Source organism: Castor canadensis, chromosome 14, assembly GCF_047511655.1.
Source record: "Castor canadensis chromosome 14, mCasCan1.hap1v2, whole genome shotgun sequence".
In the NCBI taxonomy this organism is placed as follows: Eukaryota; Metazoa; Chordata; class Mammalia; order Rodentia; family Castoridae; genus Castor; species Castor canadensis.
Genome location: NC_133399.1, coordinates 36,366,534 through 36,391,711, shown reverse-complemented (window position 1 = coordinate 36,391,711; position 25,178 = coordinate 36,366,534). Strand labels below are relative to the sequence as shown.

The following is a 25,178-nucleotide window of genomic DNA, read 5'->3' as shown; positions in this document are numbered from 1 at the left end:
GCTATAATGAAATACCCGAGAGAATCACCTTATAAAGAGAAATGGTTTATTCTGGCTCAGTTTTGGAGGTTCCAGTCCAAGACTGGATGGGCCTGTAGCTTTAGGTTTCTAATGGAAATTCTGGATAGCAATGGCAGGAGGCATATGATGGAGTGAGTCTCATAGCCAGGGAGAGAGGGAGGGAAGGGCTGGTGTGCCCTTTAAGGCACACCAATGACCTAAAGCCCTCCCACTAAGCCCCATGCCCCAAAGGTTCCACTATCTCCCAATAGTGCCACCCTGGGGACTAATCCTTTAACACATGGGTCTTTGGTAGACATTCAACATCATAAGATTTCCTTCTGCACTACAGCTTGGACAAGGGCTGGGCAAAAGACTCATGGTTCATTCATTCAATAATTATCAGCCAGGTACAGTGGCAGGAGCCTGTAGTCCCCGGTACTGAGGAGACTAAGGCAGGAATATCATTTGAGCCACAGAGTTCAAGGCCTGCCTGGGCAACAGAACAAAAGTCCCTGGGATTACACCTGTAATCCCAGCACTTAGGAGGCTGAGGCAGGAGTATCAGGAGTTTGAGCCCAGCCTGGGCAACATAGTAAGCTCCTATCTCAAAAAAAAAAAAAAGAGAGAAAGAAAAGAAAAAATTGAAAGAGGAAAAAAGAAAGAAAAAAGAAACCTTCTGGGGCATGGCTCAAGTGGTAGAGCACTTGCTGAGCAAGCTCAAGGTCCTGAGATCAATCCTCAGTACCACCTGCCCCCAAAAGGAACATTTATTGACCAGCTGCTGTGTGTCGGACACTGTTCAAGGGGCAGGAGAGACAGCTGGGAATAAGAGAGGCAAAACTCCCTGCTGAGGACAGGAGGTGAATGCAGGTCTGTGGTAGAGCACTTGCCTGAAAGGCAAGATCCCTGTGTTCCATCCCCAGCACCTCAAAAGAAAAACAAAGTCCTTGTCATTTGATTTTGCCTATTCCCCAGATGCAGAGCCTGAGGCAAGGATTCAGGGGCAAAGGGTTTATCTGGAAGGTGATGTTGGGAAACACCAAGAAGGTAATGAGGAAATGAGACAGGGATTTTAAAAGAGCCCAAATAGGGTGTAACTGAGCAGGTTATACCATGGCCAACTGGGACTTAACTCTCTGGAATTTGTGGGAAGCTTTGTAAAGCACATGGTAATTCTAGCTACTCAGATGACAAAGATCAGGAAGACTGTGGTTCCAAATCAGCCTGGGAAAATAGTTTTCAAGACCCTATCTTGAAAATACCCAACACAGGCTGCACACTGGTGGCTCACTCCTGTAATCCTAGCTACTCAGGAGGCAGAGATCAGGAGGATCAAAGTTCAAAGCCAGCCTAGGCAAATAGTTCACAAGACCCTATCTCAAAAACAAACCATTACAAAAAAGGGCTGGTGGAGTGATTCATAGTGTAGGCCTTGAGTTCAAACTCTGGTACCCCTCCCCCTCCCCCCTAAAAAAAAAGAAGAAGAAGAAGAAGAAGAAGAAAATATCCAACACAAAAAAGGACTGGCAGAGTGGCTCAAGTGGTAGAGCACCTGGTCCTTAGTTCAAACCCCAGTGCTGCCAAAAAAAAAAAAAAACCCACACTGCAGAGTTGGCCCAGCAGAGGAGGCTGGGTATTTTTACATCAATTCCTGTTGGCTGTTGATCTGTGGGGGCCAGAGGCAGGGACATAGTTCCCTGGCACTTCCAGCCTGCCTCACACAGGGTCAATTGGCTTTGTTGCCAGACAGTCCTAAGAGATGAATGAGGTGGGATGCACTGGCCACACCTCCTTCAACCGCTCCCATCTCCGCCCCTCTTCCACCCCCAGGAGGAGTATGTGCAAGAGGGCATCCGCTGGACCCCCATTGAGTATTTCAACAACAAAGTCGTCTGTGACCTCATCGAAAACAAGCTGGTGAGGTCTGGGCCAAATTTGGGGGCGTCCCAGTGGGCAGTGGGCCCTGGAGCTGGGCCTGGTAGACCCAGAAAGGATTTATGGCACCTTAGGGCCCACTACCCTCACCCCTTGCCCTCCAGCAGATGGACAACACTTGAAATATCCCCCATCCACCCCACTGATTGTGCCCACCTTTCATTTATTCACTCAACAAACACTCCCCCAGGCAGTCATGCTCAGAATAAGAGAGTTCCAAGTTGATAGGTATGCTAACAAGTGATTCTAATCTGGAGAAGATAAAGAGACATGGACCCCATGAGGAGTGCCCCACCACCACCTCTGGCACCCCAGAAGCTTCCACAGCAGCCCCACTCCCACATACCCAGGCCCTCCACCACCACCCTTTGCATTTGTTTTGGGAAGCCCCCTCCCAGCTCCCCAGCTCACTGGGAGCTGGTGAGCAGGATGGGGGAGACCTTGACCTGACTGAGCCCCACCTCCACTTTCCCGACAGAGCCCCCCAGGTATCATGAGCGTGCTGGACGACGTGTGCGCCACCATGCATGCCACAGGCGGCGGTGCAGACCAGACATTACTGCAGAAGCTGCAGGCGGCTGTGGGCACCCATGAGCACTTCAATAGCTGGAGCTCTGGCTTCGTCATCCACCACTATGCTGGCAAAGTAGGTGGCACCCCGAACCCCACCTGCACCATGGTAGCCCCCATAGGTACCCCTCACTAACCCCAGGGGCTCAAGGTTGCAGCCCTCCAACACCCAGACTGGAAGGATCCTGCCAGGACTTCCAGTCAGGGCTGCAGAATTCCACCAACCTCCCTCCTCCTCCAGCTGACCAGAACCACAAACCTTCCCAATGACCCCAAGGAATTTCCCCGCAAAGTTACCTGGATCTGGCTCATGGTCCCTCAGCTAGGGCTGCAGACACGCACTGGCCCCTGATTACAGCCCAACTAGCAGGGCAGCTCCCCCTAACACACAAGACAGAACACCACTCGTGGACCCCAATTTGGGCAACAGGCCGCTAGGACCCACCGCTAGGACCCATGCCCAACAGGCCAGCAGACCACCCCAAATCCCAATATGTCTTACAACTCCCACCATCCACCCTAAGGCAGCACACATCCCACCCACACCTTCCTGATCCCAATTTGGAAAGCAAATTCTCGAGGCCCCCAGGCCTATGCTGCAAGCCACCAAAAATGTGCTGGAGCCCCATACAAACCCCTATCTGAGGCCACAGGAATCCACTGGCCTCAGGAATCCACTGGGCTAGAGTATCTGTTTTTTGCAAAAGCCAGAAGCAGGACCACTGAGAGTGCCCACTTTAACAGAAGACCCAGTCACAACCCTGCCCAAAGGCCCCCTTCCACACGCTATGACTGTAAACCACTCCTGACAGTATCCCCAAACCCCCAAGTGACAGGACAGACACCCAGTGTAATCTTCTGACTCTAAGCGGGAGATCTCAAGGATTGCTGGCTGTAGCCTCCTATCCTCCAATCTACCCTATAACTTCCACCTCTCCCCACCTCTGATCCAAGTTGCAGCCCCTCCCCAGTCCTACCCCTAATCTGGGCTGTAATCCCTGTCACCTTTCCCTTCTGGCCCCAGACTACAACTTCCAACTTCAACTTGAACATCCAAGCCACATCTCCTAACCCACTATTCTGAACCATTGATTCCCACAGTCAGAACTGCAGATAACCCCACCCTCTCATCCCTGAGCAGGCCCCATTTGGTTCCCCCACTACCCCCTGGGCTATAATCATCTCTGCCCACACACATCCAAGTCTCTGCTCCTCATGCCTCCCAACGCTGTCTTCCTCCAGGTCTCCTACGACGTCAGTGGCTTCTGTGAGAGAAACAGAGATGTTCTCTTCTCGGATCTTATAGAACTGATGCAGACTAGTGAGCAGTGAGTGGTCCCAGGCATACAGAATGCCTCCACCATGGGGATGGAGGGAGGATTGGTGACCACTCCATCTTCCCTGGAGTTTCCATCATGCCAGAGACTGTGGGGGTAACTGGCAGACAAGACCTGGTTCTGATCTAAAACTAACTCCAGAGACTGGGGTTGTATAGCTCAATGGAAGAGTGCTTACCTAACATGCAGGAGGCCCTGGGTTCCATCCCCAGCACGCACAAGTGAATCCTGCTCTCCTAGCCCCCAGGATTCCTCCCCAGAGGAAACCCTTGGGATCATTTTCTTACATCTCCATCCAGAACTCTTCCCTGCAAATCCAAGTGTACGTTGATTGGACAGCTGCCTTTCTGGTACAGTGAAAATGCATTACACTTTGCATTTCCCTGTATGAATACACATAGTTCACCCACTGACCATTTGCCTTTTGTTTTTTGTCTGGCACTATTGGTTGTTTGAAGTCAGGGCCTCACTCTTGCTAGACAGGTGCTCTACCATTTAAGCCATACCCCATCCCTTTTTACTTTAGTTTACTTTTCAGAGCAGTTCACCTGTTTTACCAGGGACCAGTCTTGACTTCAATCATTCTACTTACTCTTACTGCATAGCTGGAATAACAAGTATGCACCACCACACCCAGCTTTTTTTTGAGATGGGGTCTTGTGAACTTTTTGCCCAGGCTGGCTTGGGCAAATCTCCACCTCTGGAGTAGCTGGGATTTCAGAAGAAAGGGGGAGGTTTAAAGGCAGAAAAGTTTAAAGGAGAAATGCAGGAAAGGTACTTGAATACAGAGTACATTGTTCTTGCAAACCCAAAATAGGAATTGGTGTCAGCTCATTTGTCGAGGTGCCATTGCTGGGCAAATGTTCTGTCCAGAGCATCCATCTGAATTATGCAGTCTTACAAAATGCTAAAGATGAATTTTGTTACACAAATCTCTGCTTATGTCTGAGGTGTGCAAAGAATGGGATGCTTGTAAAACAAGGGGGTGGGGGCAGTCTCTTTTGAGCCTTTAGAAAGTCCTTTGGAGAAGGCAGGAACAGTGGTTCATGCCTGTCATCCCAGCTACGTGGAAGGCTGAGATCAGGATAGAGGTGCAGGCCTGTCCAGGCCAAAAGTGAGACCCTATGTCAAAAAATAACCAGAGCAAAAAGGACTAGAGGTGTGGTTCAAGGAGTAACCACTTGCCTAGCAAGAGTGAAGCCCTGAGTTCAAACTTCAGTCCCACAAAAAAAAAAGTCCTTGGGAATGTACTTGTCTCAGACAGACAGGCAGTAGCCCTCTCCCTCCATAATGTCCCAGCTCTGATTTTGTGGTCTAACAAGAAAGACTTCATCTTCACAGCATCAGCTTTCATAATCTCATCAAATATAAGAAGATAGTGGTCTATGTTTGAAACATGGTTCTTAGACCAGCAACATAAGCATCCTCTGAACACGTCACAAATGCAGAATCTGAGGCTCCCCTCCTGAAGGACTGAGTCAGAATCTGCATTTTAACAAGAGTCCCTCCACACCACCCAGGGATCCACATTAGAGTTTGAGAGCCGTTAGCCTACACCAGGCTGTGCAACATAATCCATATCCAATATCTTCCAAGTCACATGTGTAATTATTTTAGCACAGCCTTATTGAAGTACAATTTCCACACTATCATATTCAGCCATTTTATAAAGTATAGAATTTAATGTTTTTTAGCAAGATGGCAGATTAGTGCTACCATCACCACAATCCAACTTTGGAACATTTGTATCACCCTCAAAAGATCTCTTGTGACAACTTGCAGCCAATCCTCCCACCTGTATAGTTTTAAATTTCCAGTGAGCATGCTGGTACACACCTGTAATCCCAGCACTCAGGAGGCTGAGGCAGGAGGATTGTGAGTTTGAGGCCAGCCTGCACTACATAGTGAGATCCTATCTTAAAAAAAAATTCTAGCAAGCATACTAAAAAAGTGAAGATGTAAACAGATGAAACAGGTAAACATGTCAATGTTCTACTTAATACAGTATGCTCAAAATATTATAATTTCAACATGCAATCAATGTAACAAATTATCAATGAAATTATTTACATTTTCTTATTCCATACTGTGTACTCTTTGGAATCCAAAGCATAATTTAATGCTTACAGAACATCTCAGTTATGGACAGGCCACGTTTCAAGAGCCTCAAAAGTCACATGTAACCAAAAGCAGCAATACTAGAAAGCCAGTGACTGCCATGTTGAAAAGCCAGTGGCCGCCATATTGGAAAGCCAGTGACCGCCATATTGGAAAGTAAGGACCACTATATTGGAAAGTCCAGTGGCTGCTATATTGGAAAGCACAGGACTAGAGCCCTAATTCTCAAAACTTGGGTCTCTGGACTGGCAGCATCAGCATTACCTGGGAATTTGTTGGAAATCATTGAGCCACAACTCAGACCTGTGGATGAGAAACTCAGACTGTGTGGCCCAGCAATGTGTGTTTTGACAAACTCTCCTGATGATTCTGATACCTGCTGAAGTCTAAGAACAACTGGCAAAAGAGTTTTGAAAGAAAACTCAGAGTAGGGAGAACATCCATTCATTTTATTTTAACTGTGGTAAAACACACATAACAAAATCTTCTTTTTCACCAATTAACATGTAAATTCAGTAGCATTAAACACATTCACACACAATGCCGTGCAACCATCACCACTATCTAGTTCTAGAATGTTTTCATCATCCCAAAGAGAAATCCCACATCCATTAAGCATCCCTCTCATTTTCTCTTAGGAACTCAGGGAAAGTCTTACTAAGATGAGGAAGAGAACCAATAACAGACCAAAAGCTTATTTAACCAATAGCCAGTGGATGGACACTTAGGGCGTTTCCCATCTTTGGCTATCATCAGCAGGGATTCAACACAAGCATGTTTGTACGTATTTCTTTGCATACGCATGCAAGAATGTAGATGTGTGATGGTTTTAGGGGGCCTGCCCCTGTGGAAGGTGCTTTGCCAATTGATATATTTTACTAATTAATTTAACTTGTTCCACTTTACTTGCTACCCAAGTCATACAAGATCATGAAGGAGGACTAAAAACTGCAGACAAATCAAGATAATGACAACACCAATCCTCCGCATCTCACCCATCGCAGCCCTGACACCACCACATTCAGAGAGAACCATGTTTTGCGTCATGGCACCAAGGCAGCCCCATCTCTGGGTAGGATGCTTTAGCGTCCAGCTGCACCTCCACCTCCTTCTCTGTCCTGCCCAGGGCCTTCCTCCGGATGCTCTTTCCTGAGAAGCTGGATGTAGATAAGAAGGGCCGCCCCAGCACCGCTGGCTCCAAGATCAAGGTGGGCCTGAGGCAGGCAAGGGGGAATTGGGTATGGGAAGGGCTGGGTTCCACCCTGTCCAGTCTCCAGACTGTTTCTTTCCTTCTAATATCTTTTTGCCTCCCATCCCTGAGCCATCTGCCTCTGTCTGTCTGTGGCACCCTCCAGTCAGCAGGGTCTTCTTCCAGCTCTGGGTCCAGGAAGCTTGGATCAGCTTCCTTAGCCATTGCCACATATCTTTCTTTCTTTCTCTCTCTTCCTTCCTTCCTTTCTCTCTCTCTCTCTCCTCTTTCCCTCCCTCCCTTCCTCCCTTCCTTCTTTCCTTTTCTCTTTTTCTTTGCAAGTCCTGGGGATTGAACTCAGGGCCTCTCACATGCTAAGCCTGCACTCTGCTGCTGCACTTCACCCCCATCCCACTATTTTTTAATATATAAAATACATGTCACATAAAGCTGGCTATCTTTCCCTTGTTAAGTATGCAGCTCAGTGGCATTAAGCACATTCACACTGTTGTACAAGCATCCCCACTATCCGTCTCCAGAACTTTCTCATCTTCCCAAACTGAAGCTCTGTCCTGATGAAATGATAATCCCCCTCCCCACTCACCATTCTCTTTCTGTCCATATGAACGTGGTCACACTAGGCTCCCATGAGTGCATACATATAGTATTTGTCTTTTTGTGTCTGTCTGATTTCAATAAGCATGTCTTCAAGGTTCATCCACATTGCAGCATGCGTCAGTATTTCCTTCCTTTCGTGGCTGAATAATATTCCATTTCGTGGATGGACCACACTGTGTTTATCTATTCATTCATTGAGCACTTGGGCTGCTTTCATATTTTAGTTGTAGAGAATAATGCTGCAATGAACATGGGGTCCCATCTTATATTAACAACCATTCAGTGAGCACTTACTCTGTGTAGGTAGCAAACATGGAACATTTATACACACAAGGAACTGTCTCAGGCCCCTCTAGTAGATGGGGAGACCAGGGCTCAGAGAGGGGCAGCCACTTGCCAGTGCCACACACAGCAGAACCTGAGTTTTTCGTGCTGCTTCCCCTCATTCCCTAGGATTTCCTTTCTAGTCCTGTGCCTTTCCTCAAGTGACTAAAATGCATAACCCAAAGCTGACTTCTCATGCACACACACACACACAATTCCCTACTTCCAATGTCACTATCCCCCTGAAGGACAGGCAGAAATATTCTAGACAATGTGTTCTCTTGATTGTTCTGTTACTCAGTCAACAAACATCTCCTAGCACTTACTATATGCCAAGTTATGTTGTAGACATGGTAGACACAAGAGCTCCTAGTCTTGGAATTTGAGAGTTGGGTAGATACACAACATCAGTGCACATGGAGGACACTAGTGGAGATGTGCTCACCTGTGGTTTATTAGGTACACTGCTTCTTGCCCCATGTTTCTATTTCTTGGGTGGAGAGAAAAGACAGGCCAGAGAGGACACTGGCCTCACCCCTGCCATTCCCTCTGTCTCAGAAACAAGCCAATGACCTGGTGGCCACACTGAAGAGGTGCACACCCCACTACATCCGCTGCATCAAACCCAATGAGACCAAGCGACCCCGAGACTGGGAAGAGAGCAGGTGACACCCTGCTGGCCAGGTCTGGCCACTGATTGGACCAATCCATGCCACCTGACCCACAGACTGACCCCCAACTCTAGGATCCATTCCAGACAGGCCCCTAACACAAGCTTAAAACCCCTCCAGAGTTAGAGCAAGAATTGAGCAAGACACTTCTGACCCCAGAGGTGACTCCAGACTGACTCTGGGATTGTCCAGGGATTTGCACATCACCCTTCTCCAATTCCCCAGACCCTGACTCCAGAATCAACTCCTAAACCAACCACCAGGATGTGCCCAGATCCCTTCCCAAACCCTCTTGCCCCACCTCACTTCTAGGCTGAACCCTGAACACCCTCCCCAACCAACCTCAGAACTCATCCTCTAAACTGCCCCCAGCACAGATGCAGACCCCCAGACTCCTGTTCTGCCATTTCCACCCCTTGGGGACTCAGGCCACCTTCCCAACAGGGTCAAACACCAGGTGGAATACCTGGGCCTCAGGGAGAACATCCGCGTGCGCAGAGCTGGCTTCGCCTACCGCCGCCAGTTCTCAAAGTTCCTGCAGAGGTGAGGCACCCAGCTCCCCTCGGCCCCCCATGAGAACAGCCAGCCAGTCCCATGTGCCTCAAATCCCTCATATGTCCCCCCTCTGCCTTCCAGGTATGCCATTCTGACCCCCGAGACATGGCCACGGTGGCGTGGGGACGAACGCCAGGGCGTCCAGCACCTGCTTCGGGCAGTCAATATGGAACCAGACCAGTACCAGATGGGGAGCACCAAGGTCTTTGTCAAGAACCCAGAGTCGGTAAGTGGGTATGAGGGAGTGAGAAAGAGAGGGTAGAGAAACACTGAGAGAGAAACTGAGAAACATCGAGAGACTGAGATTGAGTTTGGAGGTGTAGTTCAGGTTGGGGTGTACATCAGTGGCAGAGCACTTCCTACCTACCATGCATGAGGCACTAGGTTCCGTCCCCAACACAAAGAGGGGAGGGAGAGGGGAATGAATAAATGAGATTGAAAGACTGAGAAAGATATTGACAGAGATTAAGAGATACATAGAGGAAAAAACCGGGGGTGATAGCACAAGCACATAATGCCAGCACTTGGAAGGCTTAGGCAGGAGGATGGAGAGTTTGAGGCCAGCCTGGGCTACATAGTGAGACCCTGTCTCACAAAGAGGAGAGTTTTAGAGAGAGGTTGACAGAAAAAGAGAAGTGGAATGTGGTGGTACACATCTTTAATCCCAGCTATCTGAGGCAGGAGGATCTCGAGTTCAAACCCAGCCTTTGTAAAAGGTATTGAGATCCTGTCTCAAAAACAAAAGCAAAGTCAAGATGCGGGCTAGGAGGGTGGGGCTCAGTAGTAGAGTTCTTGCCTAGCATGTGCAAGGCCCTGCGTTCAATCTCAAGTATGATAGGGAGAGACGGAGGGAGAGGAAGAGGGAGAGCAGCCTGTGATGTGACCTCAGGCCCTTCAGGCTACCTTGTGACCTTGGATAGACATACTCACCTTCTATATAGCCCATATAGGGTGGCTCTTACTTCCCCCAATTTCTGAAGTGGGGGAAGTAAGAGCCACCCTATATGGAATTGGGGGAAGTAATAGCCACCCTATATGGGCTAGGGTAAGGATCACACAAAACATGAGCTGCTACCTGGTATATATATGGTGCTCGGGGGAAAAAAATTACACTTGCTGGACAGTTCTTGGTGGTCAGGAGGAACAACATGTCACAGTTTGTGGTGACCAACCCCTTGGGAAAAATGAGGGGCTGTCACTTATCCACAAAAATCCTGTTTTTCCTTCTCTTTACTTCTTCCTTTGTGCCATCCGTTTTCTTCTCTCCCTGTCATGTGTTTTGAGACAATGTGTTGCTATATAGCCCAGACTGGCCTTGAACTTGTGATTCTCCTGTCTCAACCTCTTGAGTACTAGGATTATAGCTATGTACCATCAGGCCTAGCTGTCTCTCTTCCTTTGCCATACTGGAGATAGAACTCAGGGCCTCACACATGCTAGGCAAGTGCTGTATCACTGATCCACACCCTAGTCCTCTAGTCCTTTCTCTTTTTCTTTTCTTTCATTTTGGTCTTTCTTTCCTTCTTCCTTTTTTTTTTTTTGGTGGTGGTACAGGAGTTTGAACTCAAGGTTTCATGCTTTGCTAGGCAAGCACTCTACCAATTGAACTCTACCGCTTGAGCCATTTCACCAGCCCTTTTTTGCATTGAGTATTTTTCAAGATAGGGTCTCAAGAACTATTTGCCCAGGCTGACTTCAAATCGCAATCTTCCTGATCTCTGCCTCCCAAGTAGCTGGGATTACAGATGTGAACCACTGGCACGTGGCCATTTAATTTCCTTTTTTTCCTCTTCCCCTCCCTCCTTTCCTATCTTCTCCTTCTTTTCTTTATTCATAAGTACATTGAGTTTCTTGGCCTTGAGATTAATGTCAAAGCAGGATTTTTTTTTTTCAATGCTGAGGATCAAGCCCAGGGCCTTACACATGAGAGGAAAGGGCTCTACCACTGAGCTATATCCCCAGCTCTCTCTCTCTCTCTCTCTCTCTCTCTCTCTCTCTCTCTCTGATGGTACTAGGGTTTACACTCAGAGTCTAGCGCTTGCTAGGCAGGCACTCTACACTGGAGTCATACACCCCAGCTTCAAGGTAGGTATTTTCTTATTGCAGAACCTGCCTTGAGCAGGTGCAACCCTGCTCACACCCTCAATGTAGAGATAACCCCTAAGGAGTGCTATGATCAGCACTTAGCCTCTTAACCCAAAGTTGAAAGTCACATCTACTTGTAGCTGTTGCTTTCAATAAACAAAGGGACAATGACAAGAACAAAAAATTGGAACAGGGAATCCCCTAAGAACCTGCCTGGCTGCCCTGTGCTGCCACCTTGGACTCCCAGGTTCCTGCAGCCTGGGACAAGCTGGTGCACTGGGGAAGGTATGCAGGGGTGGGAGCCAGACTGAAGGCCCAGCCAGTTGCCTGTCATATGCATAATGGTGGCACTGTTCTAATCACACCAGAGGTGGACTTTATGAAGACAATCAGATTGTCCAGCTGATTCCTCTTATGTTACTGTAACTTAAAAGTAGCTATTCACCAGGCGCTGGTGGCTCATGCCTATAATCCTAGCTGCCAGGAGGCACAGATCAGCAGGATTACAGTTCGAAGCCAGCCTGGGCTAATAGTTCACAAGATTCTATCTCAAAAATCCCCAACACAAAACAGGGCTGATGGAGGGTGGCTCAAGCAGTAAAAGCACCTGCCTAGCAAGTGTGAAGCCCTGAGTTCAACCCAGTGCCACCAAAATAAATAAATAAAAATGAAAGTAGCTATCCTCATGTTGAGGGTGTGACTCAGTGGTAGAATGCTTGCCTAGCCTGTGTGAGGTTCATCTGCAGCACCAAAAAGAAAACAAAAGTATGTATTAGAGGGGTACCAGTGGCTCATGGCAGACCAAAAAATTAATACAGAACAAGAAAAAATAGGTAAAACAAAATCAGCTCTGTCAAAGACTATATAATATAAAGGAAAATTAAATTCTGGACCCAGGCCTGGTGATGCACACTGTAATCTCAGCACTAAGGAGGCTGGGGCAGGAAGATTGTGATGTGAGTTCCAGGGCAGCCTGAGTTACATACCAAGGGAAGGAAAGGGAAGGGGGAAAGGAAAGGGAAGGGAGAAAAAGAGAGATGGGAAGAAAAGAGAAAGAGAAGGCGAGGGAGGGAGGAACAAAGAGAAAGAAAAAGAACGAGAGAGAAAAGAGAAAGGAAGAGGAAAGAAGGAAGGAAGGAAGGAAGGAAAGAAGGAAGGAAGAAAAAGAAAGATCAAGTTGTGACAAAAATTTTAGCATGCAGATTTTGATTTGGGGAAGACTGGGTAGGAATAATGAACTCAGAATGACAGAAGTTTGGTGGTCAATTTTTATAGGGACAGAAGACTGAATATTTATACAGGAAAAAACTAACTCAGGTGAAAACAATTTTAGTAAAATGAGAATAGAAAAACACGGTGGGGGGGAGACAAAAAAGGGGGAGAGAAATGTGGAAAGTTTGTGCCATATAAATCGAGGAATTAAATTAGCTTAATGGAGTTGGAGACTTTCTCACCTAAAAATGCACTTGTGTTGGGACAAAACTGAGTTGATGTGTGTGTGGATGTGGATGTGTGTGTGTGTGTGTGCACACATGTGTGTTACTGGAGATTGAACCCAGGGCCTCACTCGTGCTAAGCCCACCTCTCTACCACTAAGCTATACCCTAAGCCCTTGATTTGAATTTTATTCCTTTTAAATAAACGCAGAACATTCTTGGAACATCTTACCTGCCCTTGGCATTTTTTGCCAATGTCCAAGGTTACCAGCACTGCTACAACAAAGAACCACAAACTAGATATCACAACATAGATTTATTGTCACAGGTCTGGAGGCCTTGACTCTGAAATTAAGGTGTCAGCAGGGCCATGCTCCCTCTGGAGGCCCTAAGGAAGAACGCTTTGTGCCTCCCCTAAATTCAGGTGGTTGCCAGCAATCTTTGATGCTTCTGGCTTATAGACGCATCCCTTCAATCTCTGCCTTCTTTCCTTGTATCCCTCTATCTCTGGTGATACTGAGGTTTGAACTCAGGGTCTAGCACCTGTTAGGCAAGCACTCTGCCACTTGAGCCAAGCCCCCTTTTGCTTTTTAGGTAATTTTTTTTAGATAGGGTTTCACACTTTTGCCCAGACTGTGATCTTCTTACCTAAGGCACCCACTTAGCTGGGATTACAGATGCATACCAGCACACCTGATTTATTGATTAAGATGGGGTCTTGCTAACTTTTTGCCCAGGCTGTGATTCTCCTGAGCTCCACCTTCCAAGTAGCTGGGATTCCAGACCAGAGCCACCACATCGGGCCCAGGATGATCTATTTTAACTTGATGACATTGCACAGACTCCATTTCTGAATAAGTTTACATTCATTCATTCAGATTCTAAGTGGGCTTGAATTTGGGGGGATTTTTTTTTTTTTTTTGCTAGGCAGGCACACTACTACTTGAGCTACTTCACCAGTCCTTTTTTGTGTTGGGTATTTTCAAGATAGGGTCTCATGAACTATCTGCTCAGGGCTGTCTTTGAACCACAATCCTGCTGATCTCTGCCTCCTGAGTAACTAGAGTTAGGTGTGAGCCACCAGCACCCGGCTTGAAGGGAACATTCTTTAGCCCACTACAGCAAACCAAGCTCAGATTTCATTAGGTCTCTTGCCCTTTAACATTAGACATTTTAAGATTTTAATAGAAAAAAAAAAAAGATTTTAAACCTACTTGCATAAATAACAAGGTTAGGAAGAGAAGGGAGGGAGGGAGGGAAAGGCTGGAGGTGCTGTGAACAGCTAAAGGTGAGGAAGGTGGTCCCAGGTTGACTGGCCCACCCCAGTTCTGCATGGCTGGTCTCCCTTCCCTATCCCCCTCAGCAAACCACAGAACACACCAGGCCTTGCACACAAGGCCACACGACTATAGAGTATTGGTCTAAGAAACAAAAGCAGATGCAAACTCTTTGCAGCAAGGCTCTTAGCAGCAATGTAATATTTAGGTATGTGACAAATTCCTCTGGGTGAAGAGTGCTAGTTATTTTTTAAATAAAGCCCAAATTTTAATTTTCTATATTTCCCATCATTGCTGATTAATGACACTATCCTTTTTATTACTAAATTTCTATTTAAATTTGTATGTTTTCCAGGCATCAGCCTTATTCCAATCGATTGTTCTATTCTGTGACCAGCACACCACTGTTTTTAGGCTGGTCTGGAACTTGCTCTGTTCCTCAGGCTGGCCTCCATCTCACAGTCCTCCTGCATCCTACCTCCTAAGCAGCTTAGATTACAGGAATGAAACACCATACCTAGCTATAATATTTTATAGCTGTTTGCTTTTGAGAGAGGGTCTCGCTATGTAACCCAGGCTGCCCTCAAACTTGTAATCCTCCTGCCTCATTGTCCAAAGGACTGGGATTATAGGTAAGAACCACCATGTCCAGCTTCCTGGCTATTAGATTTTAATGTTCAGTTGGACGTTGGTGGCTCACACCTGTATCCTAGCTACTTGGGAGGCTGAAATCTCAAGGATTACAGTTCAAGGCCAGCCCAGGGACATAGTTCACAAGACTCCATCTCTAAAATAAGCACAGCACAATGAACTAGAGGTGTGGCTCAAGAGGGCCTGCTTTGCAAGTGTGAAGCCCTGAGTTCAAACCCCATTCCCACCAAAATAAAACTATAATGTTCAGTTACTTCCTTTCCTTGGTATGTCCACCTGTCGTTATTCCGAACAAGCAGAAATTCCTCACAAAGTTTCTGACTTACTATAATATAGTTTATTCTCTAAGTTCCTCTGGGATAGAATCTTGCAACTCAAAAGACTTTTGTCAGCTTTTGGCAAGTTTCCTTTCTGGGCTGACATGCACCACTGCTCAGATTTTATACTGCACAGCCGCATGATGGCCAGAACAGGACAGCCTTACATACATTTGCACACTTACTTTATCTTGTTGGTTTTCTAAGATGTGCAGTGGCTCCATTGACCCTATGTGAAGCTGGGGTACACTTGGTGTACATTAACTTCATTAGTGATGTGAGAAACTGTGATGTCATAGCATCTCTGGCAAGGCCACATGGCAAGTGACAGAGCTGGGATTTGAAGTCAACAAGACAAACCCAGTTATAATTTAAGGCAGAAGTGTGAGCCCCATATTGGAAGGAACCCTGGGTTTAATCGTCTGGAGGAAGAAAACCTTTGACCCCAGCCGGGTGCTGGTGGCTCACGCCTGTAATCCTAGCTACTCAGGAGGCAGAGATCAGGAGGATCGTGGATCAAGCCAGCCTGGGCAAATAGTTCAAGAGACCTTATCTCGGAAATGCCCAACACAAAACAGGGCTGGTAGAGTGGCTCAAGTGGTAGAGCACCTGGCTAGCAAGATGAAGCCCTGAGTTCAAACACCAGTACTGCTCAAAACAAAAATTGACCACAGAGTATGTGTTTGGGTATGTGGGGTGGAGAGGACTGAGGGAAACCAGAGAATGCAGTCTTTGGGGAGACACCAGGACTGACCACCCCACCCTCCTGCCCAGCTTTTCCTGCTGGAGGAGATGCGAGAGCGGAAGTTTGATGGCTTTGCCCGCACCATCCAGAAGGCCTGGCGTCGCCACATAGCAGTCCGGAAATATGAGGAGATGCGGGAGGAAGGTGAGAGGCTTCGGATGGGAGGCTTGGGGTGAGCGCAGATGGACAGAAGACTAGGCCATGACCTTTACTCTAGACCCTGTGTCCTCACAGCTTCCAACATCCTGCTCAACAAGAAGGAACGGAGACGGAACAGCATCAACCGAAACTTTGTGGGGGACTACCTGGGGCTGGAGGAATGCCCAGAGCTGCGCCAGTTCCTAGCCAAGAGGGAGCGTGTGGATTTTGCCGACTCAGTCACCAAGTATGACCGCCGCTTCAAGGTGAGGCACGAGCAGTGGGCACATCTGAGACCATCTCCAGCCTAGCACACGAACCAGAGGTACCCCCCTACCTGGCCAAGACACACCTGTCCACAGGTATATATTTTCCTAGCCTCCATACAGGTACACCCTCACCTGGTCCGGATGCACCTGCCCAGTTATACACTCCACATGATAGATACAGCTATATATCGAACATGCCCTCATACAGCCCAGACACACCTGACATCAGGTACACCCTCACCTGACCAGATATACCTGTCTGTAATTACACATTCACCTTGCCAGAAGCACACACCAGAGGATATCCTGGACATATCTATCCATCAGCCTCACCCAGCATCGACACACCTGTTCATTAAATACACATTTACCTGGCCCACATACACCTGTCCACAGGTTCACTCTCACCAGACCCAGGGAGCCTAATCCACATGCCCAACTGGCCCAAACAGCCCTCACCAGATTTGTGCTCTCAACCTGGTCTAGGTATTTTTGTCCACCTGACTGAGACACTCTCACTTAGCCTAAGCACCTTCACCACAGACATATCCTCTCCAAGCCCAGATAGCCCTGAACGCAGGTGAACTCTAGTCACTTGTCCTGGACACTCCTACCCACAGGTATGTCTTCACCTAGACCAAACATTCCCATCTACCAGGTACAACTCACCTGACTCACCTACCCAGAAACTTACCTTGCCCCTACTGTAGAAAGCTCTATGTGGCAAGCATACTTGCAGATAACCTATATGTGTTTGCTGGGACACCCCACCTGCCTTGGCCAAGTTCTTGTGCAGGTATATCTCACCTGATCTGTACAACTTACACCCTTACAGTCCAGACATCTTGACCAGGCTTGGGTATCTTCACCTGACCCATACACTTTCACTTGCTAGGACAGGTCTGTGTGGCAGGTAGACCCTCTCAGCTGGTCCATCACCATTCCTGAGAGTTTCACCTAGGCAGATATCCCCAGACAACACCCTTCCACCAGGTACATCCTCACCTGCCTTCCTGTATAAACTTATATGCTTCATACACATCTGCCCCTATTCATGTGCATGACTCTTTTTTTTTTTTTTTTGGCACTGGGTTTTGCACTTGGAGCCTCACACTTGCCAGGCAGATGCTCTGGCCCTTTTTTTGTGATTTTTTTTTTTGAGATAGGGTCTCTCAAATTTGCCCAGGGTTGGCTTCCAACTGTGATCCTCCTGATCTCTGCCTCCTGAGTAGCTAGGATTACAGGTGTGAGTCACTGGTGTCAGGCACTCATGACTTTTTGTTTTGATTGAGACAGGGTCTCACTATATAGCCTAAGCTGACCTAGCACTCACGATCTTTTTGCCTCAGCCACCAACAGCTGGGATTATTGGCGTGCATAATCACACCCAGCCTGTGACCCATCTACTCTTATCTAGCTACCTGACTTGTACACCCTCATTTGAACCATATGTTTACATGAGCTGGGCTGAGGGTATAGCTCAGTGTTTAGCTTACAAGGAAGTCCTGGATTCCATCCCCAGCACCAAAAAAAAAAAAAAAACCCTTTGGGAATAGATGCCCCCACCCAACTGACTGGAGTGTGTCTCAATGGTACAGCACATACTTGGTATTTGCAAGGCCCTGAGTTCAGTCCCCAGCACTGCAAACACACACACACACACACACACACACACACACACACACACACACACACACGAGGTGACTATAGTCACATGATCCTGGTCCAAGAGTTAGGCACCTGTATCAAGCAGGTGCTTCACCTGTTCACTGCTCTAGATACCCTCACTTTACTTCCTTCTATTTCTTTAATTGTTTTTTCTCCTTTGGTGGAACTGGGTTTGAACTCAGGGCTTCATGTTTTCCTTCTATTTCTTATACAACTTAACAACTCATGTACCTTCACCTGGAGGGACTTCCCCCCCCCCCATTCTGACCTTCTCCTGACCTGCCAGCTCCACCCCTGTGCTAGGGTTGCTCCTCCAGAGCCAAACTCCTCATGCCCTGGGCTCTATCCGCCAGCCTCTGGTTCTGCATCTCCACAGCCCATCAAGCGGGACTTGATCCTGACACCTAAGTGTGTGTATGTGATTGGGCGAGAGAAAGTGAAGAAGGGACCTGAGAAGGGCCAGGTGCGTGAAGTCTTGAAGAAGAAGCTGGACATACAGGCCCTGCGAGGGGTCTCCCTCAGGTAAGGTTCCCCCACCTGCCCCACAGTGACCCTCACATGCTCCCTTGTGATCCTTAGCTGCCCCCATACTTATTACCCAACCTGTTACCATGATCATTTTTTTAAATTAGGGTATAATCATTGTACAAGGGGGATTCATTGTGACAATTCCAATTAGGGTTATATTGTACATTGGTTAGATCACTCCCTCTCAAACCCTCCCCGCTTAAAGCAATTGCAAGAGGTTTCCTTGTTCTATTTCATATAAATACATGAAGTCTATCAACCATATACTCTCACCTTAATCTCCTTCATTCACCCTCCCCCTCCCACAAGTACCCCCACACACTGTACTTATTTTACAGTCCTTTCTTTTATTAATATTTAAGCTGATGTTCAAAGGGATTTCTCAGTGTGTCCCCACTGTAAATCTACTTTACTTTGGTTTGTTCATCCTCTTCCATTGCTCTCCCTTCCCCTTTTACCTACCATTCCCTATTTTTCAACAGCTTTCAATGCATATCCTTTTATCCTCTACCTGCACAGATCTTATGTTTTAAAGTATTACCGATGCTCTGTCATTCTCTATTCCTTTCCCTCCTTCCCCGAGTTCCATAGAGTACCTCCACTGTACAAACATGTTCTACATCTGAGTTTGTACATGATTGTGTTTGCTTTTGTGTATGTTTATCACCATGTTCGTCTTACTTGCAGCTACACCTGTAGCCTTCGCTTGACCCTACCTGCCACGTTTACCTGCTCGGACATTCATGATCCTTTCTCAACAGCTTCTGTCGCTGTGCCTTACTCTCTTGCTAGACTTCACCTGACCCTCAATTATCACCTTTTCCTGATCTTTTTTCTTTTTTTCTCACCTGCTCCTACCTGACCCTGCCCTGTTAGATCCCACAAGTCAGTTCTTCCACTAGCCTCACCTGTCTTTCTCCCACCTTTCCCCAGCACACGACAGGACGACTTCTTCATCCTCCAAGAGGACACTGCGGACAGCTTCCTGGAGAGTATCTTCAAGACCGAGTTCCTCAGCCTTCTGTGCAAGCGCTTTGAAGAGGTGGCACGGAGGCCCCTGCCCCTCACCTTCAGCGACACGTATGCTCCACACACACACATCCCAGCACCATCCTTTGGCTGGCCTGGGCACAGAGCTTTTCTCCTGCTTTGCCCACTCCCCCATCCCTGCGAAGGTAGGGTGGGAAAAGGAACCCGAGCTGGTGCCCTCAAGCCTCCTTCTTTCTCACAGACTACAGTTCCGAGTAAAGAAGGAGGGCTGGGGCGGAGGCGGCACCCGCAGTGTCACCTTCTCCCGTGGCTCCAGCGACCTGGCGGTGCTCAAAGCTAGTGGCCGGACCCTGACTGTCAGCGTGGGTGACGGATTGCCTAAGAGCTCCAGTGAGTCCGCGGGGAGCCGGGGGCGGAGCCAAAGAGGGACGTCTACTCTGGAAGAGGCGGGCCCTGTAAAAGGCGGGGCCAACAAGGGGACCAATCAAGACTGCGGGGGCGGAGCCAGTGAGGCTGCTCAAGAATGGACTAGGGTCACGTAGGGGTGGGTCCAGAGACAAAGAGGGCAAGGCCTTAGAGAAGTGACCAATAAGTGGGAAGCGTGGAAGGGCATGGCACCCTAAAACTGGCAACTGATAGGGGCATGATCTACCCGAGTGGGTGGACCCAAAGACTGAGGGCCTATCAGGGGTGGGGCCTCGAGGGGCGGAGCCAATCACTAGGCGTTCCCAATGAACAACTAGGGAGTGGTGCTGGTGGGAGAGCCAATGAGTCTGAGGGGTGCGGTCTGGAGACAGAGCCACAGAGAGCTGGCCACCAATAAAATCCCTGCCTTCTTTTCCTTTCCAGAGCCCACGAGGAAGGGAATAGCCCAAGGAAGACCCAGAAGGTCAGCCCCAGCTCCTACCAGGGCAGCACCTGGGCCCCCCAGAGGTGAGGAGGTACCCCTTAGTGCCTCCCTTTGCCTCTTGTGAACTTCGTGGCCTAAACCAGACCTACTGTCGATGGAAATTTTTTTTATTCATTTCTTGAATTTGAAGTACTCTTCAATGGTATTCTTGGCCTGAGGTTCTTTGCCAAAGTCCTTAACCACCATCCAACTGCAACCAACCACTTTACGGGTGAATTTTACAGAGGCCTACCCATTCCCCTGGTTTCTTGTTGTCATCAAGCCTTAATGAGGTTGATTTGGTGCTCGGCACAAAGGGCCTCCACCGACTCTGTCTGTCACTGGAATTTAATAAGCTCAGTGGCTTACTCCCTTCTCTGTCCAGAACTCCTTAGATATCCCCCATCTCCCACTGAACACCCTTCTAGATCCAACTGCAGCCAGCCACCGAACTTTTCTCCAACACTATACTCCCATTGTGCAAACTACATTTTATTTTGCCAGCTCACCAAATTTAATCTTACTTCCAGGCCTTTGCTTGGACTTTGTTTCTCTGCCTGCCTTCCAAATTCCTCCCCACTTGTTGAATTCATTCATCCTCCAAGCCCCACCCCCAAAAGCCTTCCTGGGGGGGGGACAACTCCTTCCAAAGTCTTCCCCTAGGCTCTTCTATCTCCAGAGTCCCTTCCTTAGAGCCAATCCTTACCGCACTGGGTAGAAGCCAGTGCTCCTTAAATATTCCCATTCTTGCTTCCACCACAGGCCTGGAGCGAAATGGGGTGCCCCCTTCTGCCAGAGGAGGTCCCCTGCCCCTGGAGATCACATCTGAAAGGAGCTCCCAGAAGCCTCCCCGAGGCCCTCCATCCTCAACCCTGGGGGCCAGCAGACGTCCCCGGGCACAGCCACCCTCAGAGCACAACACAGAATTCCTCAACGTGCCTGACCAGGGAGTAGCAGGGTAGGTGGGGTGGGAGGGAAGCCCTAGGAGGCAGGCAGGGGATAGGGGGGTGTCTGGGGCTCTGATGAACAACTCCTGTCCTCACAGTATGCAGAGAAAGCGCAGTGTGGGACAGAGACCTGTGCCTGGCGTGGGCCGACCCAAGCCCCAACCACGGACACATGGCCCGAGGTGTCGGGCACTGTACCAATATGTAGGCCAAGACGTGGATGAGCTAAGCTTCAACGTGAATGAAGTCATCGAGATTCTCATGGAAGGTGTGTGTACCAGGGCAGAGGCTGAGGGTGGGGAGTGATCCACAGCCTGGCAGCCCTTCCATTACTGCACACCCTTGCATGCAGTAACAGAGGTGACCCAGTCACAGATCCACCAGAAGCACCTTCTCCTATGCCAGTGCCTGATAGGGTAGATAGCCTTGGGTCTGAAGGTCACCTCCTGAGCCATCCTAGGACCTTAGTGCATCACACTTGGTACCTGAGCCTCCTTCTCTGTTTTGTTTTGTTTTGTTTTTTGAGATAGAGTCTCACTATATAGCCCAGGCTGGCCTCAAACTCATGGTCTTCATGCCTTAGCCTCCCAAGTTCAGGGATTACAGTTATGTACCACCATGCCCCAGCTAAAACCTCATTTTTCTCCTTGTCAAGTATGTTAATTAAGAATTGATCTCCTAGGCACCTTATGAGTGGGAGGAAAGCTGAGTCTAGATGGCCTAGGCCACCTCCTACCTTCATCTCTTGGTCTGTCCCCATAAGAGCAGGGGACTCATCACACGTCAGAAGTGCCTCATGTGAATGTGAGAGCCTCATGGAGACCTGGTCATTTCTGGGTCCACCCTGGGGGCTGGGAGGAGAGACCCGTAGGAGATGGGTGAGAGAAGAACATAAGCAAATGGTGTATTAAGTGTCAGCGGGCTGGGGATGTAACTCGGTGGTAGAGCCCTTGCCCTTGCATGAGGGCCTGGGTTCCCACCCTAACACCACACCCACAAAAATTTTTTAAAAATTAAAAGGACAGTGTATGAACCAGGCTCTGGTGGCTCACGCCTGTAATCCTAACTACTTGGGAGGCTGAGATTGGGAGGATCATAGTTCAAAGCCAGCCTAGGCAAATAGTTCACAAGAACCCATCTCCAAAATAACCAGAGCAAAATGAACTGCAGGTGTGGCTCAAGCAGTAAAGCACCTTCTTTACAAATGCAAAGCCCTGAATTCAAACCCCAGTTCCACCCAAAAAAAAAAGAAAAGAAAAAAGACAGTGTGTGAGCTTGTGGTTGTCTCCTCTATCACTCCTTCCATCTGTTGACGACTATCTTCAGCCCCTGCCTTGACCCAAGTTAAGAAAATGGACAGCTGGGCGCCAGTGGCTCATGCCTGTAATCCTAGCTACTCATGAGAGGAGGATCACAGAGATCAGGAGGATCAAAGTTCAAATAGGTCATGAGACCCTATCTTGAAAAAACGCATCACAAAAAAAGGGCTGGCAGAGTGGCTAAAGGTGTAGGCCCTAAGTTCAAATTTCAATATCAAGAAAAATTAAAAACAGAAAAGAAAGAAAGAAAATGGAGATACAAGGTAGAGTGCTTGCTTGCCCTGTACTCAAAAACCTTGAATTCAATCTCTAGTACCACAAAAAAAAAGAACGTGGAGATAGCCATATGTGTTGGTACACACCTGTGATCTCAGCACCAGGGAGGCTGAGGCAAGAGAATAGTGAGTTCAAGGACATCCTAGGCTATTTAGCAAGTTCCAGCTAATCTAGGATACATGGAGTGAGAGAGAGATAGTCTCAAAAAACCAACAAGGACTGGAGGTGTGGGCTTGCTTTGCAAGCATAAAGCCCTGAGTTCAAACTCCTGTCCCACACACACAAAAAAAAGGGCTGGGTATGGTGGTACATGCCTGTAATTCCAGCTACAAGGGAGGCTTAGGTAGGAGGATTGCAGTCTGAGGCAAAAACGTGAAACCCTATCTGGAACATAATTAAAGCAATGGGGCTTGGGGTATTGTTCAAGTGATAGAGCACCTGCCTACCAAGTGTGAGGCCCTGTATTCAAACCCCAGTATCTCCAAAAGTAAAAAGAATGTGGTAATGAATAAGATAGCCAGAGCTGGGTGCCGGTGGTTCATGCCTATAATCCTAGGTACCTGGGAGGCTGAGATTGGTAGGATTGCGGTTTGAAGCCAGCCTGGACAAATATTTCACAAGACTCCATCTCCAAAATAACCATAGCAAAATGGACTGGAGGTGTGGTTCAAGCAGTACAGCACCTGCTTTGTGAGGCTCTGAGTTCAAAACCCAGTTCCACCAAAAAAATGACAGACACAAAGCCAGCACAGGGGCTTTCTTCAGGTTACAATGGGCACCACCTCAGGCTCTTCTTTCTACAGATTCCTCAGGCTGGTGGAAAGGCCGACTGCATGGTCAGGAGGGTCTCTTCCCAGGAAACTATGTGGAGAAAATCTGAACTAGCAGCCTGGGATTGTGTCCTCCTGCCCGCCCAGGCCCCTGCCTGCCAAGGAACCAGGCCCTACCAGCGGGAGCGTCCATTGCCTTGGCTGCACTGGCCTGAACATCCAGGCCTGTGTCCTCCAGCTTGGTAACGGGGGTCACCACTGCAGCACCCCCTGCCAAGACCTGGCCTTCTTCACGTCACACTTGCTGTTGAAGTCTCCGTTTCTTCATGTGTCCAACAGAATTACCTGCGGAACCTACCTCCCAGCTGCCGTGTGTGTGTGTGTGTGTGTGTGTGTGTGTGTGTGTGTGTGTGTGTAATGCATCATGCCCTGTCCTGTGGGCAAAATGCCAGGCACAGTTGGGGTGACAGGACCTTGATAACTGTGGTCTCCCTCTTTCCTTCATCAGAGGCAATAAACATGTGCCAGGTGAATGCAGGGAGCAAATTTCTGCACACCCACAATAAGGACTATGTGTTCACAGTCCTGTGAAGTGGCCCCCAGCTTTTGTTTTGATTTTCTGAGGTGGGGCGATGGCTTTTACTATGGCACCAAGGCTGACCCTAAACTCCTAAGCTCAAATGATCCTTCTACCTCAGCCTCCCAAGTACCTGGACCATAGGTGCATGCTACCACACCTGGCTAATTCTCCCATTTTACAGGTGGAAAAATAAGAGGTGTGGAGAGATTCAGTCACTTACCCAAGATTCCACAGAGCAAAGCATGGCCATTCATCTATGCCCCTGCTTGATTTCGCTCCACTTTCTTTTCAGAAACTTCATCCCAAATGGTTTAGTGGGTGCTGTTGGCCTCAAATCTACAGCCCCCAAGCCCATCCAGTACCTGAGTAGACCGTGGGGATGAAGGCAGCTTCCCACATGGCTCCCCCGCCCCAGCCACTCTGGGTTACCCATGGTTCCTGCTTGCCATCTCACGCCTATGCCCTTTTAGTCTTTGGACAGCCCTTCAAAGAGCAGCCAGTCTGGGAGAGACAGTGCAAGACTAATGGGGTCAGGACAGGAGGGATGCAGAGGAGGGTGGTGAGCACCGGTAAGGAGGCCAGGAAGGCTGAAGCTGCTCTGTCTCTGTGGCTCATGGTGGCAACCACCACACAAGGATCTAAGCTGGAGCTGGGTGCCTGTGGCCCATGCCTATAATCATAGCTCTTGGAGACTGAGATCGGGAGGCTCGTGGTTTGAAGCCAGCCTGGAAAAATAGTTCACATGATCCCATCTCCAAAATAACCAGAGCAAAATGAACTGGAGGTGTAACTCAAGAGATAGAGCACCTGCTTTACAAATGCAAAGCTCTGAGTTCAAACTCCGGTCCCACCATTGGCACTCCAGGCAGAAGACGTCCGTCCCTCTGGAGAATGAGGCATGAGGTATCCAAGATGGACTGAATGTCCAGCAGATACAATCCATACTTTTTCCCTTCTGCATTGACCATGGGAA

General features: G+C 48.3%; 1 protein-coding gene across 1 annotated transcript in view; it reads left to right on the top strand.

The window, feature by feature from the left end:
- Positions 1–24,217, top strand: part of Myo1f (myosin IF) — a 45,458-nt gene extending 21,241 nt beyond the window's left edge. The window contains exons 13-28 of the mRNA XM_020160385.2: positions 1,834–1,920; positions 2,417–2,584; positions 3,751–3,836; positions 7,090–7,171; positions 8,653–8,759; positions 9,210–9,308; positions 9,402–9,546; positions 15,861–15,975; positions 16,066–16,235; positions 18,283–18,428; positions 19,368–19,514; positions 19,666–19,814; positions 20,274–20,357; positions 21,076–21,271; positions 21,359–21,528; positions 23,659–24,217. Coding sequence (XP_020015974.2) covers positions 1,834–1,920; positions 2,417–2,584; positions 3,751–3,836; positions 7,090–7,171; positions 8,653–8,759; positions 9,210–9,308; positions 9,402–9,546; positions 15,861–15,975; positions 16,066–16,235; positions 18,283–18,428; positions 19,368–19,514; positions 19,666–19,814; positions 20,274–20,357; positions 21,076–21,271; positions 21,359–21,528; positions 23,659–23,735 — 2,028 coding nt within the window. The 3' untranslated portion in view covers positions 23,736–24,217. The remainder of the gene's footprint in view (positions 1–1,833; positions 1,921–2,416; positions 2,585–3,750; positions 3,837–7,089; positions 7,172–8,652; positions 8,760–9,209; positions 9,309–9,401; positions 9,547–15,860; positions 15,976–16,065; positions 16,236–18,282; positions 18,429–19,367; positions 19,515–19,665; positions 19,815–20,273; positions 20,358–21,075; positions 21,272–21,358; positions 21,529–23,658) is intronic.
- Positions 24,218–25,178: the final 961 nt, after the last annotated feature.